This window comes from Colossoma macropomum, unplaced genomic scaffold (assembly GCF_904425465.1).
Source record: "Colossoma macropomum unplaced genomic scaffold, Colossoma_macropomum, whole genome shotgun sequence".
Taxonomy (NCBI): Eukaryota; Metazoa; Chordata; class Actinopteri; order Characiformes; family Serrasalmidae; genus Colossoma; species Colossoma macropomum.
Window position 1 is genome coordinate 10,910,572 of NW_023494793.1, and position 17,966 is coordinate 10,928,537.

Sequence of the window (17,966 nt, forward strand, 5' to 3'; positions counted from 1 at the left end):
CAGACTCATAGCAAAGCCATTTCTCGCTAGGCCTTCAGAGCGATGAATTCCCTGATTATGAGAAAAAGCCAATTACCTAGCTTTTATGAGTTTCATTACTTTACAACTTGGGTAAATTATTACTCCTGCTCAGAGCAACATGCCTTTTTTAACGCTTCTGCAGCTCCAACAGAACACCAAATGACAAATAATTACACATTGTAAAATGAGTTATGGCAGGCTAAAGAGCATTAGCTAGAGCAACAATGAAAAAGAAGAAACCCTTGTCAATCACAGAACCGTGCTTTCACAACGCAAACTGTGAGGAAATTAACGTCGATGAGAGCAAAGAAAGGAAAAGGAACAAAGAGCCACATGCTGCTGATGTTCAACGAATACAGGCTACGTAACGTTCAACATAAAACCCATTTATAGGCTAAGCCGTGGAAGTCTAATTCAAAGCTGTTTTAAAGACACTGAGCCAAGGTCATTCAGACATGTCTTGCTGACAAAGCAAAAACACCTGTTCCAGAGGGAGCCTTGTAACACTTTGAGGTATGGAGTAGCTCTTTTATCCTGACATAATTTCTCCCTTTTCCAAATGACATTATGAGACAAGTGCATCTATAACATCCTAATATACCTCTTTATTATTATTTATCTAACAGTAGTGATTCAGACATTTTTACAGATTCCCAAGTAAAGCGCATCAATTATAGGTCATGTTCTAAAATTGTACAAATAATTAAAAGGAGAGGAAATATCTTTCATTTTCTAGGCTAATATGCATACTAATATAATTTCTGCCATGTCCACATGGGATACATCGGAGTTTCAAATGACACTGCTGTCATTATGTGTGAGGATATGCCAGCCTGCAGAAGTGAGATCCAGTTCTGTCAGGATTCAGCTTTTCAAGAGTAAATTCATAAATTTCAAACACTGGCATATTACCACTTTTACCACTTTTTATTTTGAGCTAAAAAAGGATAATTGAAAAACAAGGCACAAAAAACAGGACTATATAATTGTATAAATTATGGTAATCAGCTGTCAACATTATCAATGCACTGTCCTATTAGCAAGACGGTTTAGAATCCGCAGGCTGAGGTAGATTTAACTAGCCAAAGGCCTAATTCAATCAAGCTGATTAGAATCTGCTACAACAGAGACAAAACTAAACCAGAACATCCTTTAACAAGACGCGGTATTGATATGCACTTCAGCAGAACACTGGCATATAAATGGGTAATCCTACAGTGGCACAAGTGATCATTTTGTTGTGGAAGATCAATTTCTCAAGCCTACTGAAAATCCAAACACGGAACAGTGTGTAAGAATCACTGACTCAGCATACATTCATGAACTGCTCTCTTTCAATCAGATAAAATGAATGTAATAACTGAAAAGGCTACCAGAGAACGCCAGACTACAAAGCTTTGAAGCTTTTCAATGTGGTACAATACTGGCAACACAATGCTGCCTAGTCCAGGTAAAGCTGATGCAAGTCTAATAAATAAAGAATAATTAAGTGTCTTAATCATTGTCTTTCATTCTGCATCCATTAAACAATCTCTCTGCTAGTAAATAATGCATGAGCAGATCACAGGGGGTTAAAACATTATTACTATTTCATAGAAATGGTTGCCTCGAATTCTAAGCCCAGCTTGAAACGCAGGCACTGTAGCGTGTCAGTGAAATTGAATGATTGTGAGAGAAAGTGTGGAGAAGAGAAGAGAAGAGAAGAGAAGAGAAGAGAAGAGAAGAGAAAAACAGAAGACAAGAAAAGACAAGAAAAGAGCAGAGAAATAAAAGGAAAAATGGGAGAAGAGAAGACGAGAAAGAAAAGGAAAAATGGGAGAAGAGAAGAGAAGAGAAGAGAAGAGAAGAGAAGAGAAGAGATGTACCTGTTGTGTTCTCTGGTCTCCTTGGCAGGGGTCTGGTCCATGGTGGGCTCCATGGGGGAAGGCAGCAGGTTCAGGCAGGAGGTGAGAGATTGGCTGGAGTCTTCCTGAGAAGCTAAAATAAGAAGCAGCAAGGCCAACAGTCACCCATAAAAACACAAGAAGAGAACACAAGCTGGTGGCTGCGACTGAGATTTAACATGACCATCATTCATCTCCAGAGGCTGACTTTACGCATTGTTAGACTATGTAAAATGGAACAAGCTGCCAAGTACTGCAAGTTAATTAAGACATATACCGACCTTGAGCTTGAGAAAGGTGCTATATAAATAAAACTTGGAAAAAAAATGGAGTTAGGAGATTTGATATAACAGAGACGAAATATGGAGCAATGGCAAAAAAATTTAAAATAAAAAAAATAAATAGTATAACACCATTAGGAAAAAATACAAACAGAAAATAGGATTGTTAATGGGTTGTTTGTTTTTATCTGTTTGTTTGTTTTTTTTATAATTAATTATCGCAAATAAATTGATGTAAAAAAATTATACCCACAGTTCCCTTCAGGATCTGATAAATCAAGATGCCCAGAGTAGTTTATGCTCGTGTCTATGAATTACTTTATGCATATGCAAAGATACCCACTTCTCATGCAAAAACTGCATTAGTATCAACAATGACATACTCAGAGTTATTCTGTCTAGAGGGTTTGCCCTTGGTGCTTGTTTACGTGCAGAGTCGCATGTACTGATGCAAGTCCTCCCGAAACAGCAGGGTGTTTGGAACATTAAGACTGACTTTATCTCTAATCTCTACAGTTGAGAGCATGCCTAGCTTTAGAGGCTAATAAATTATGAGATATTAAAATCATTTAATGTTGCCTTAGTCCTTACGTACTTAAAAGAAGGAAGTAAGATATGTAAAAATGATTCCTGCAAGCTATCCAACCACTGGGGTATTGTGTAACTTACTACGGCACGATATTTGGTGGGTTAAGAGTGCAGAATTGAATAAGAGCTTTTCATAGCAGTAGTGGGTCAACAGACGTACCATGCCGGTGTCTCTGGTCGTCTGAAAGCTCCAAGTCCAGCATCAGATCGTCCTCGTCCAGCTCTGAAGAGCCGAGATTGTTCAACACATCCTGTGAGAAGAGGAGCCATTTTGTCATTGTGCAAATTTCACCTAAAAACTGGAATCCACAATATAATGGGACATGTCCACTATATAATGAGACGTGTGCCTGTGTCTGTATGTTTATATATACACACATGCAAACATACATATAAATATATAATTATATACACACAGTCCATGTATATGTATACACATACACAAACACTCACACACACACACACACACACACACACACACACACACACACACACACACACATGTCCCATTATAGATGAATAATCTGATCTCAAAAACTAGGTCTGTCTGTTTTTGGGGCTGATCAAAATGGAGGTCAAAATAAATCAGTGCATCTGAATAACAGGTACTGCTTGATGAAGTTGCTCAACCAAAACCAAATCTATGATGGAGACTTATCAAGAGAGACACACTGCCATCTTGTGACTGATGTAGAAAATACAGATAAATCTGTAAAAAGGGGAAAAAAGGAATAGGAAGAAGAACAAAAAGCAAAAAGAAAAAAAAAGACATACTGCTGAAATGCAGTCTAGGGGATAATTGTGCTTGAGAAATGAATGTAAAAATGGTAAAGAGGCAAAAGAAGAGACAGCAAAGTCCCAGTAAAGCAGAACAAAACGGCAGCTCTGAGGGTAATTAGCCTACACAGACACGGCAATCAGACGCAAGAATGGGTTACTTGCTACAATTGAAACTTAAGCAACTACTCAAAAGACTGTGAGCAGGGAATAGTGTAAGTTTAAGCCCCTATCAGGGAAATGTTACACCACCACAATTAGTCATCGCTGGTATTAAAACAATTTCCTCACAAGAAGAACACATAAACATTCAGTCATGTTAAAGCCATTTTTATAGACTTGTTCAGATCATGCAACGAACAATCATGTAGGTTTCAATCGCACCCATCAAGTGTTGGATGGCCGTTACTTAAATATGATGTGATAGCTATGACTAAGGTGGTGACAATCAATCTCTTAAACGCAATTATTCAATTAAAAATAACCAGTCAAAATTTTCCACCTTTATAAATTGGCAGTCACATCCTGATATGTTATGTTGGTGATACAACATTTTTTGGATTCTCCTACTGGTCTCTCTTTTAGTAAAAAAAGAGCCTGATAAACACACCTATTTGTATACATTTCTTGCCAAACAGTCTTTAATTATGTCTTTTTAAAGAGTTTCTAGCTTATCTTTTTTCCAGTAAAGTACTATGGAGTCTTTGCATGTCTATGCATCAAGCCTGCATGGTTTGCAGCATTTCCCCCAGGTCTCCTACCATCTAGTCACAGCAGGCTTTAATCACAGAATTTCTTGTTCCTTAAAGAAACCAAGTTTTCTGAACCCTGAAATATTAGTATGGGGAGGTTTTCTTGACATACGGTGTTGCAAGCCCGAATAGAGGATAATTACAGATGTGAAACTCAAACATTGTGTTTCATCTTTGCTGTTTTATTACAAGAAAACCAGCAAGAGCTCCACATTCTGGATATACAAACACATAGGCAATTAACTTTCTAGAGCATTCTTCAAGCCCTAATAATCAAAAACAGATCTATTTGGGCTTCCTCACTTGACAGTTACATATGTATTTCCATACAAAAATAAACAAATTATACTAATTATACTAATATTAATAACACTTCTTGGAAATAAATGTACAGAAAATGCAAAATGTGGTGTATTCACACATCTAGTGCATTCAGCGTTTTTATAAAAATAATTCTGTGCAATGATACTACTCCAGCCGCACATCGGATGACGTTTGCACAACAACACAGGTAGCTTTAGAGGGTCTTCCACACAGCATAAAGAAAAAAATAAATAGGAGAAACATTGGTTTGTTATAGTTCAGTGGATATGCCCTTTTTCCAACTCTACGATTTGATTAATTGTCAAAGTCATTGATAGAAACTACAATTGCCAGTGGCAGCTCTAGTTATAACAAGCTCGAATCTAGAGATAATAACTCAGTTAGTGTGCCTACGCATGCTGTCTACAACCCAACCACGAAGGACAAAAACTGCAGCACTGTCTATAATCTCCTACTCTGAAAATCTCACGTTAACATTTAGTGCTGAGAGGGATTTCGGAGGTGACAGAGATCTGACATTTACTGTGACTCACTCTCTCTATCCCCAGACATCCAGATTGATTTTCTCATCCTCTAATGTCATAGCCAGGAGAAAACATCTTTAACTCATTAATGCTGCATCCTGAGGCCTCTGTCAAGCAGGTCAAAATAGTTCAATAGCAACATAAACAGCTTTCTATCTCCTGATATTTTAGCACCGCTTCAAAAAACACACCCTTGTGAGAAAACAAACATGCTGAAACATTCAGCTGCACAAGGGATCATTCAAAGCTGCACCTGAACGCAGGTTATTCTAGGACACAACTCCCAGCAATGTCACCTTCTGAATCAAAACAGTAAAAAGTTTCACCATTAACCTTTGTAAACAGCCACATTAAGACAACAAAATAACAACAACAATAATAGCTGGAACTTACAACTTATTCAGTATTCCAGGAAAGTAAACAGTTAGCACAGCTTAAAGTTTGATGAGGTCTATGTGTCCACGGCTTGTAAATTTGTTGTTCTAGACTGAAGGAGAATCTTGTGTGCTACAAGAGAAAGCAATGTTTTCATGCTGTGCTGGCTTGGAACAAGGGTATCCATACTGGGAAACAGGTGGTCTGACCAGGATGGTCACTGTTTTTGCTCATTTTAAAGAGTCGTCATAAAAAGGTGGAAGACTTCCATTGTGTAGGTTCTATCGATCTGGGCGACGTTGACATTCAACGTGAAAATTGCTTTTCTGACACAGTCCAGTAAACCATTAAAGGTGGTCTTAACTCTTAATAAACTTGAAGAGAATATCTTCTTAGTCACCATCACAAAACATCGCTTTTGCAAAGGATGTCTTTAAGGACAAGCAGGTCACAGCAGGCTATACTGCAAAACTCTCAGCTGAATATGACACGTTCCTAAAAAAAAGCTTACTGCAGTGATCTTAGCCTTAGGTGATTTTAATATAGCCCTGTTTCCTAGTTTAATACAGACTAGTTTAATACAGCCCTGAAAAATTATTGCTACTGAAAGGCTCTTCAACTCATATGAGCATCTGAATATGGTGATTCAACTGCATAAATTTGGGATTGTTACATATCATTTGTAGTAATTAAAAATAATATTCAATTATGTGAGCAATTTATGGCCAAGATAACAAGGGTAGACACTGCCTTTGTCTGGTGTCCCTAGCCACAATATTTCACGTTTCTGCCACTAAAAATGCAGCTTGTTGCTTGAGCGGCCACAAGTTTCACTGGCTTGGTGGATCTGTCTACTCCTGATAATAAAAAAAATCATTGGGTATTGTTTTTATTGTCTATATTTCATTAATTTGTAAATAGTTCCTCCAGATACATTTGTGTAGTCCTTAGTGTAATTCTCAATCATAAATCAATGAATGGAATCATGGTGAAATTCGATAATTCATTATCAAATATTTCGCTAATGCAACATCACTGGACAACTGAATGCACTCGGAGGTAAGGGCCAAGCACCAGTTCTGCTACGTCAGCTAACAGACGCCTGTTCTGGCTAGCATCCCACTGAGTGATTGAGGAGAAGGATGTAGCATCACAGGAGACAGAACTCGCGATCACCTAGCCAACTCTTGCACTACTCGGGAGCCTGAACTTAAATTCTTACCACGATTCTTATTTCTTTATAGCCAAATTGTACTTGTGCATTTCCAGTACCTTCTTTCAGCCAAAGTTGCAATATAATTAACAATACTTTTTTTTAATAGTGACATCAGTTACCTGAAAAAACAGTTACCTTTAAATCACGCGAATAAAATAAATTGCTACAGCACAACTAAGGCATTTAGATAATTAGCACAGTGAGTCCTGCATAATTATGCTAAAAATTTTGGTGTAGGTGTAGTAGAATCAACACACAGCATGAGTGAACTTACCTGCCTTACATTATTTATGTCAAAAAATTGCAACACATATTTGCCAAAATCAAAATAAATAAATTGGCTGATTGCAAATCACTGTTTGGAGCCTAAAAAGAATAGCTGATTCCAGTCATGCTTCCCTAATTGATATGCTTTTTAAATAATTATTCTAAGAATGAAGTCAGAGATTTACAGTGACCGTAGTTTAGTATGGCCAAGAAGTACTATAGCTCCTATAAGTGATATGATTAAGAAACTTGAAAACTAGGCTTATTAGAGCAGCTCTACTGCAGGAATCCATTGTCTTCTAGGCTTCTGCCGGCACAAGACATGCACAAAGGTCAAATGCTGTGACAGCCAGTTACATAATGCCAAGCATCAGGGGGACATCTCAGCTAGTGTCCTACAAAGGACATGGATAAGCTGGTGAGAAGCCCGAGGGAAACGACTGAGCCACGCCTAGCAAGTCATCAGAAGAAAAGCCCTACTGAATAGCCTCTGTCCTGGACGTTGGCTTCAAGCTGGCATGTTATGGTGGGATGCAATAGAAAAGACTGCCCTCAGAGCAAAAATCCAATGCTGCCAAAAACGTTCAGCGGCAATGGGGATGAAACGTCTAGCAAGATTATGGGAAGCCATCTGGATAAAGTTGGTTAAATGGATCAAACAAGCAGAGATTCTACAGAATATCTTATTGTCAACAAGGAGCTTGAGAATCGCCACTCTGTGAGTCATTTCCTGACAAATGCTGACCCTCTGCCACCATGGAATACAAATGCTGTTCTGTAGCCAACTCTCTGCCAAAGAGCTACTGCCAAATACAAACATGCCCCAGCATCCTCTGCAGCTGTTCCATTGCTTATTAAACATAGGTGGCTCTGTTTGCAGGTCATACTGCTGATTACTGGTATCTAAAACCCTCTGGACAACAATGTAACCAGGCAACTTCCTCAATTCAGCAACGAAAAGATTTAAGTGAACATGAATATTCTGGCATGATTTAAGTGGACATGAATATTCTAGCATGAGGCAGTTATTTTGTTTTGTTTTACTAATTTGCAAGCCAAGGGAGGTAGTAAAAACAAGCCTTAGAAGTGATTCAGCGGACAAATTGAAACCGACAAGATTGCAAAGAAAACCACTAAACATGAAACTTGAGGTTTGTTATCGCATATTCATGAATAATACATGTATTCTTAAAATCTGTAAACAATGCATTTTAAAGAGAAACAAAGTGGAGGTAGGTGGTAACCATTATAAAGGGCATAGTAGGTTTCAGACCACCATGAGAAGAAATTCTAGTGGTAATTTGCAGTAATATTTTGCTGTAATGAGGAATTTGTTTGTGTTTAGAGCCCAGAATCCCACAAGGTCCAAATTTAATCATTACGCACACTTGACAGGATTGCATAATGTGTTATTTCAGCGCTGGGCTAAAGCTGGGCCGTCACAAACTATTAAGCAAAATAAAACATGATTCGGTGAAAAGGCTCATTCATAATTGAGCAGCTTGTCCAAACTGCAGACACCCGAGGGCTTCAGGAGCATTTTCGCTGAGCAGCAGTGGTTTGCACAACACCTGATGCACTGTCAGAGGTACTTTCTCTCATATCACATAAATGTGGATAGCATTTAGGCTACAACAAAATAAATAACATTTTGGTACAAAATTAGGCTTAAAGGGCAAAACAGACCTACAAATCCACTGCCAGATGACTACTAGAAAACTGGCCACACATTACAGAAACAGGAATTAACTTCCTTTCAGGTCAATGCACTGTTCTGAGGAAGAAACATTTTCTTCTTTTGAAAACAATGCATGGAAGATTCAGTTCCTGTTTAAACTCAGTAACACTGGCTATGACTTAGCACACTGCTTGTGCTTATATTCATTAAACGGCTGGTCCATTCCACCAAAATGGCATATTAAAGCATCAAAGTAATGTCAGTGATGTTGATTAGCAATAAAAATCTTTGTGGTCATAAAGGCTTAACTCCCAAGAACAATAATAGGGATACTGATAACATCTGATAAAACAGCAGTAAAATTATCGGCTCATTTCCTAGAACAAAAATAAAACCATATCACAGCTACAGAAATATACTACTTTATTTTATTGTCATAAATTTATCATATTTGCTGCAATTAAAGCTGCTTTTGGATATCCCATTAAAATTAGGTATTAAAGTAGTATTGTCATGAGGAAAGAGAAAAATACATTTCAATTCTCATCTTCCTTTTCCACCCCACACTCTTCAAGCAGCCTCTGTTCCTTATTAATAATTAATGGTCACGTTGACTGTATCCATGCCAAATGTACTGGCAGACAATAAAAAAGCAGAAGGTAAAATATGGTGCCTCTTCACACACTTTAAAACTAGTGCAGGGGTTGAGGATCACAGCAGATTTAAACCTTAAGCACAATTCTCGATACAGCAAAAATAAAGAGCTTATGTTAACATGCTAATGATTCAGTTTATTAGAGCATTCAGCATAATAAAAGCACAGCTGCTTTATAGCGTCTCCACTTAATGCTCTAGCTTCAAGTTACTAGGTCGGTAACGCACAAGTCACAATACAATGTTACAATATAGCACGATACAATATGCTGTACTACAATACAGTACACTTGTATTGTTACATCCGTAATGACTAAGGCTGTCATATTCAGTTATATATACACATATATATATTTATATATATATGTACACATACACAGAGATAGTAGTATAGTATCAGATTCTATTTATACAGTGAGAGCGATGAATAGGAAAATCATTGCAGATTCATCAATATACTACATTTTAATTTTAATCAAGTTTAACTGAGTAATCATGACAGCTCTAATACAAAAGCAAAATGAGCTACATTCATTTGAAGCACTTTACTTAAGATAAGCATCTAAAAGTAGACTACAAAACTCAAACATTCTGCTACCACCCAGGACTGCAAGGCTCATTATTCAAGGTTCATTATTTTTTTTCATCCAAAATTAGAACAGCATTTTCTACCGCCATCAGCCCAATTCTGATACCTGGTATTGGATCAGTGCCATCTCTTACAATAAGCAAAACATAGCTATTTAAAGAAAAGTAGACATAGAAAATAACACACACAAGGTCATCAATGCGCAAAGAAAGTGTGAGGATCAAAGGCTGATAATGACAAAATAACTATGGTCGAGGCCTTCTAATACTGATCTGAATAAAGTAAGGACATGAACTAGTTAATACATATCAAAATACACCTTAATCTTTTCTGACAGCTTGAGCAAGCTGGAAAGATGGGGGGGAAAGATCTTGTGGACCAATTAGACAGTAGTAGACTCTAGTGAGAATTCAAAGCATATGTGGTACAAATCTTCATACTTCCACTGCCAAGGAGACATCTGTTTGGTGTAGCGTGCTGGTTGCAGCCTGTTTATTCCAGCGCAACTTCCTAATTCCTTTCAAAATTCCTCTAACTCCTTTCGAATTCCAGTGCAACTTTCTAATTCCTTTCAAATTCCTTTCTGAGCATCGACTGGAGATCTACTGAGGATTAGAGACCAAAAGCCCAGAACAAACTACAGACAGAAACACCAGTAAAAGTTATGATCAACTAATGTGAACATTCATATTTCAGGTGTACAGTGAGCCAAACACAGTGCCAAAGCTTCATTACAGTGGCTTGAATGTTAAAAAAGAGAAAGTCACAGAGACGCCCAGCAATCATCCAAGCCTCAGCACTATAAAAATATCTGTTGCACAGAAACGTACAAAACTGTAGCTTGTATATAAAGTCCAGACATACTGGCAAATTATGCAGTTTAGAATAGTAGGCATCCGCTTCTTACAGATGAATAATTTTAAAGAAAAAAATCTGGACCTGCATCATCTGACACTGGAGGTTTCTGTAGTGGGACTGGTATCAGAAAAGTCAAAGTATTGGGCAATCCCTAGTCAGTGTACTTTGTACTTAGTGTTTGCCTTTCCTTCACATCCATTTATCGAGTGCTGTTGTTTAGTGGTGACGTAAGTAATGCTGTTGATCTTTGCTGTAACCACAACATACATATACAGGACAGCTAAGATAAACTGGTCAAAAATTTTGAATTTCCTATGCTGCATCATTATAAAGCTGTCAACAATCAGATTTCCTGTGCGCAAGGATTTTCAGTTTGTGAATAAAGAACATATTTGCTAACCTTTATTAATAATTAACCTGCCCTGAGTGTTTTGCATGCACACTCCATATATATGTATATATGTGTATTATATTTTAGCGAGATAGAGCGAGAGCAATAGATAGATAGATAAATTGAGAGGGAGAATGTGAGAGGGAGATTTTCATAGAGTACAAAATGCACTGCAGTCAGTCGACAGGCTCCTGGAACAAACAGCACAACTGCAGTTCTAAAATAGGCATATCAGAGCTATTCACTACTGGCACATGGTACCACAATCAACAAGTAAGTAAGCAAGTAAGTCAGTAAATAGGTCAGCAAAAAAGTGAGCAAGCAAGTGAGTGAGTGAGTGAGTGAGTGAGTGAGAAAATAAACTAATAAAATTTGCTGAATCTACACTTAGCCAGATACTTCCAAGGAGATCGATGCATAACCAAGTGGTCAGATTTTTGCTGTGGCTCTAATGAACTGACTGAACAGTGCCGATTGGTTTGAAAGTACAGTAGCTCTGTTTTTCATGACTTAATGTTCAGCAGATAAAAATGTTTATAAATATGATTTAGTCAGAAAAATGTCTAAAACAAACAAGCTGCAAACAATATTTAAATGTCTTCACATGAGAAGTCCCCCCCGAAGTCTTCACACATGGCTGTTTTCTAAGCTTGCAAATAATGCCATCATTTCTGCCTTCACTCTCTGAACTCTGACCTGAGCCTCTGGCTGAAGACTGATTGCAGTGGCTGGGCAATGGATTCAGCAGGGCAGGAAGGGATTTTCTCCCACAAATCCTTTTCTAGTGGTGGAATCAGAATGTGGGCCCATACTCCTCATCCATATCTGGTGTATCATCAAAAAATAACTGGAACTGGCTGCTCATGAAGCTTTAAAAGCTTCTGTGTCCTCACACCAGACGTGCTGCACCAGGCTTTTCCTACGGTTGCAGGTTTAACCCTTAAAAAACCCCAATCCCAACAAATCCAGGAGAAACTGTTTTTCCATAAAACCACTAAAGCATTAAAAAAAGGATGACTTGAATGGATGGCAATGGTCCATGCAGGGTCTCTGTCATTTTCAATCCACAAAAATGATACTATGTACCATCTTTCTCTTTGTTGGACTACAGTCTAAGTGACAGTAAGACAGTTACATAATCAATAATGAATAAATATTATGAATGAATCATTGTATTCATGAAGATCTCTTCTTCAAATATTAGTTAAGCCTATAAAATACACTCTGATGCACTCAATGAATACTACAAAATTCAGTTAGATCTGACTTATACAAAGTAAAAGCAACTGTGTAAAGTTTCTTGCTTAACCCAGGTGTACACTGTCTATTGTGTCTAGACCATTTTAGTGCATAAATCAGAACTAGCACTTCCTCTTGTGCTAAAGAACAATAGCACAGGATGCAGACTTTTGCTTAGCTCTCACGGAAAACATTAGCCTACAGGCAAACTAAGCAGGTGTTCAATACTCAGGGTGAGAATGGAAATGGAAGCATGAACAACTCAGTTTGAATCATCCTAAATAGCAGCGGATTCAATACTATAGTGCTCTGAACATGCTTCACACAGAAGAGGACTGACTGGATTTTCTTGAACACTTGTCCATCAGTTGCTAAAACTGCAAGGAGAAAATCAGAGGATTTAGTAAGTTTTCAGAAATGCTGCAGCCAGTGCAGCAAATGTACTTGACAGCATATGTATATTATGATGGAATTATAGGCAGAACAACCAATGAAATTCTGTCACCTATAAGAAGTTTTTGTCCATAAATGTATGAAAAGAGGATTAAAAATATGGCAAGATTATTTGATGACAGTCAGTGACACCCCCTATGTACATCTAAAAAAAAAAAATAATAATAAGAATATCAGCACTAACATGATAAATGATTCACATTAAAAATACTGTTAACATATTTTCCAAGCTTGACCCAGGTTAATGCCCACCTACTCTCAAGCTGTGTAACTATGATTTTACTGCAATTTTACCGTGATTTGCTCGTTCAAACACAGTTTTTAAATGTCTTTTAAACCAATAACTTCAGCACCTTCTGCAGAGTACGCTAGAAAGAGCTCATAGGAGACCTACAGATAAATCATTGAGCAGTTAGCTAACAAAATAGTTTTCGTTGAGAGCTTCAACTTGAACAAGAATCCATGAGCTGTATAAAGAGAGCGAGAGGGCTACAAACACAGAGGAGTCGGAAACATTGACTGTACAACATGCATTCACATGACCCTCATAAAAATAATGTAATTCACTGATTGAAAGTAATAAATACATTCTGAAGCTTATTCATTATTTTTCACTGTGTTATATGTATTACAAAATTTAACTGTACTGTTGGAAAAATGAAGAAAAAAAAAGTATTTTAGTGTGAAAATCGAGCAAATAAGATAAATGTGATTAACTTGTGAATTATTTATTCTGTTAAATAATGCTGTTTTAGATTATTTCAAACATCTGACAGCCCTAAAAAAATATGCATATATGAAATTACAGTACATTTGAAGAAAACAAACAAATAATTGTCAAATTACACAGTACTACAAGGTAAAATAAGGAATGGCCATATCAGTATGTAGAATCATTTGTTAAAACCTAACGAGAGGCGTCCTTCTTTCTTCAGGGAAAATCTAAAATTCTCCATCAGTTACTTCTAAAAATAATACAGCATGGAATTTCCTCTTGAAAAAACACAAGTTGCAATACAGTGGATTCTTCCAGTAAGGTACAGGAACATTATGCTACTTTTTAAAACTTCACTTGGCTATGAATGAGCTGTAAAGGCTGCAAATCTCTTTCTCATATTGCTGTGGGGTAACTGTATTGATTGCATTACACTGCTGCTAATTAATATAAGCAGCAGTGATAAATATACTGCAAAGCCAAAACAATGCCAGGCCTGTATATTTTACTTCCTGCCTGGTTTTATGCACCACTTCAGAAGAATTTGGCCCTAATAGTCTTATATCTACTGCACTGCCAGGCCCTATTGAGAGTACTGGAGTCTGGTGGACTATTTATGATGCTCTTTGCGGCAAAATTTCGGGACAAAAAAAAGAAAAAACTAATCTCATATTTCACATGTGCTGTTTTCCTTTAAGCTACAACAGATTTTTTAATCATGATAAGAGCTCTTGGTGAATATAAGCTTTCTGCAGTTCTTCACTGAGTGCCCTATGGCTCAGCAAGTCAAGTTCAGCTGCGTAACATTTCATAAGCCTACAGTTCTCTCATGTAACATTACACCACTTACCACAAGATAAAATCCAGTAACAAAAGCAGAACTATTTTTAGTAGAGTTCATCAGGTGTTTGTCAGTCTGTGTTTTGACAAAGCAGTACAGTTAGCTTTGAAAAAAAGAGTTAAGTCATTAAACTGACGGCACACACTCACTAGTCACTTTATTAGTATCGCAAAGCTGCGAACGGATGCCATCACCCCACTTACAAAACAAGACAACAACCACCCCCCTTGTAGAATACCCACTCTTTCCACCTCTTTTTGAATGTGATCTCTATTATTATATTGTTATATGTTCGTTCCATGTATATGTGAGATTTACACATTATCGGAGTTCTTCACGTCAAACAAGTTATGATTAGGGCAGAGGATGTGCACTCATTCAAAAGACGTAGTTATGTAAAATGGCGCACTTTCAGTTTTCATTGATTATGCTGTGGCACACCTACCATCAGGGTTGCCAGGTCCATGGTTCTCATGCCAAATTGGGTTTGTTTGAAAATGATAAAGATTCAGCTTCTGGTGAGTGGCATTTAAGCAAACTGGAATTTTTTACTTGACCTGGCATCTCTGCCCACCGTAGAGAATGTTAAAAATACAGCAAGATCTGCTGACTCTTCCAAAGGTAAAAAGGCCAGCATAATCAGCATTAACCAATAAAAGCTGAAGTAAAAATTGGAGCTCATAATCTTCAGGGATCTGTTTAATATGTAATAAGTATAAGGTAAAAATAATACAGAAGACGGCATCTCCAAAATGAGAACTGCTAAGATAACTTAGTGACTTATTACTACCAGAAGTGTTGCTAATGATACGGTGATGTGTGTTAATATTATGCTTGAAATTCTAAATGTTGTTGGTAACTGCTGTGGAGAGTTTTGTTAGAGGGGATAAAATGCTGATTAAAAAGCCAAGAGGCACCAATAAATTATCTAGCATTGCATATAGCAAGCAGTACTGAGTAGCTCATGTCTTACAGTTTTCTTGACAATGGTTGACGGCCACATTAGAGAGCTGAGCATTTTGCCAGAAACCATAAAATAGCTCAGAGTCTGAGACTCCAATGCTAACTGACAACAGCAGATATGCTGGAATATTTGGTTTAAAAGTGAGGCTGAAACCTTGTGTGTATCCTCAAATATACATGTAAAACAATTTTAACACAATGAATAAATGATCACTCTAAAAGTGAAAGAGATCATAGTTTGTTAAAGAGAACATACTTTATTTGGATAGTCTAATCACAATTATAAGACAACATATCTCAATAGGCTTTTCCTGATTATTTTTCTAGTAAGAGTGGATCAGACACAGCAGTGTTAGTATGACTTACTGTCTACTTACTGTCTACTCTATTAAACACTTCTACCTTGTTGGTCCACTTTGTAAACGCAGAAGTCAGAGATGACAGCTCATCTGTTGCTGCACAGTTTGTGCCTGTTATCCTCTATTCCTTAATCAGTGGTCAGTTTCTGTTGGTGGACTATTTTTGTTTGGTGGACTATTCTCAGTTGAGCAGTAACACTGAGGTGTTTAAAAACTCCAGAAGCACTGCTTTGTGTGATCCACTCTGTGTAGTGAGAATGATCCACCACCCAAATAAAACCTGGGCGATGGTGGTCTTTTGAAGATCTTGAGTATATGAGTGCTGATATAAGAAATATATCAAGATATGAGTGTGGATATAAGGTAGATACACTATATGGCCAAAAGTATGCAGACACCACTCCATCCGGTGCTTCGCACTGAACATAGTGATCTTAGACTTGTGTACAACTGCTTAGCCATGGAAACCCAGACACACCGTTCTTGAGCTGATGTTGCCTCCAGAGGCAGTTAGAAACTCTGTAGTGACTGATGCAACAGAAGATTTTAATACACAACTAGTGCTTCAGCACTCAGCAGCCCTGCTCTGTGAGTTTGCATGGCCTACCATTTTGAGGCTGAGTTATTGTTGCTTCTAGAACCTTTCATTTCACAATAATTGCACTTACAGCTGCCTGGGTCAGATTTAGCAGGGGAGAAATTTCACAGTTTGACTTGTGGTAAAGGTGGCACCCTATGACAGTGCCACGTCTGAAGTCACTGAGCTCTGTGGTGTTTGCATGGCGATGTGCTTGATTTTATACACCTATTAGCGGTGGCTGTGGCTGAAACATCTGAACTTAATTATAAGGGGTGTCCACATACTTTTGGCCATATAATGTATGAGTATATAGCTGCTGTTAAAAAAAAAATGCATCTTCAAAACAGTCAAAAACATCCTTCACTTTTCATGTAGATAGATTTTATAAGTGATTTTGGAGCTTTTCTATTAGTCCATTCATCATAAAATTTTCACAAAATGTACAGAACGATGTAAAGTATGTTGCCAGGTTCAAATGACGCAGAAAAATAAAAATCGACAAAAAATGAGATACATTTTTTAGACAGCAACAGTATGTGTGTTCATATGCGGTAGATATGAGTACACAAGTTAAAAAATAAGGTGTGTATAAGCGTTTGAGTGTAGGTATGAGTATATGAATGTACATATAAGGTAGACATGAGTGTATGAGTGCCGAAACAGGACAGATATGAGTATATAAGCATAGTAATATGGTAGATATGAGTATAAAAGTGCAGATATAAGGTAAATATGAGTATATGAGTAGAAATAAGGGCGATATGAATATATGAGTGTAGATATAATGAGAATATACACTTAATAAAGTGTCCAGTGAGTGTACAGTGTACATGGTTACATTTCAGGACAGTTATGATTATGGTTTTGATAATCGTTTAGTAATGCTGGATGGAAAAAAAATAAATTAATCAATATCACAATATCATACCATGGCATCACAGTGTGAGATGATACTTAAGCTTGGATTAACAGTGTTTCTGTTCTTACTTCATGCTTCTGAAGTACTGGTACTCTACAGTACAAGAATATCTTATAAAGTTGACATAACTTTTAGTGATGGGATCATTTTTGTTCTGTTCAGCTTCCTCTTAAAGGTTCCCCTTAAAATTACAAATGGAACCTTACACATTGTAAACATTAACTACACAGAAAGCAAATATCCAAAAAAGAACAATAACTTCCTGAATAACAGAGAATTTAAAAAATAAAATGAAAGTGCTTGGCAACAGGAATAGAATGTTTTCATGGATATAATTTTTGTTAACCACCAAATACCACTGAAACTCAAAAATCAATATTGTTGTTCTACAGCAATAACACTATACCAATACTGACAGTATATCGCTTGGCACTACTGCTCAGATTTGTGTTCTCTTACCTTAAAGATTTAACATTAAGAAACTACTTTATACAAGGTAAATCTAACCTCTAAAACTACTGGAATATTCACTAAAATAAGCAACCAACTAATGCCAGAGGTGATTCCACACTACACCTGCACAGGAGAGGCTGGGCTGACCCCAGACATAAGAAATTATTCTTCACAACTTCTCATACAATTGCCACTGTGTAATTACAGCAAAGTCCCTGATCAGGGACATTAAAAATACTCATTTACATGCAGGCCTTCATGCATTG

At 37.2% G+C, this 17,966-nt stretch overlaps 1 protein-coding gene across 3 annotated transcripts in view; it reads right to left on the reverse strand.

Annotated features, from left to right (window-relative positions):
* The window catches only part of ccser1 (coiled-coil serine-rich protein 1), a 99,403-nt gene that overhangs the window by 73,458 nt on the left and 7,979 nt on the right, over positions 1 to 17,966 (reverse strand). For all 3 annotated transcript variants that reach the window (XM_036578450.1, XM_036578449.1, XM_036578451.1), the window contains exons 4-5: positions 2,934 to 3,024; positions 1,887 to 1,998 (exon numbers count right to left, since the gene is read on the reverse strand). In XM_036578450.1, coding sequence (XP_036434343.1) covers positions 1,887 to 1,998; positions 2,934 to 3,024 — 203 coding nt within the window. The remainder of the gene's footprint in view (positions 1 to 1,886; positions 1,999 to 2,933; positions 3,025 to 17,966) is intronic.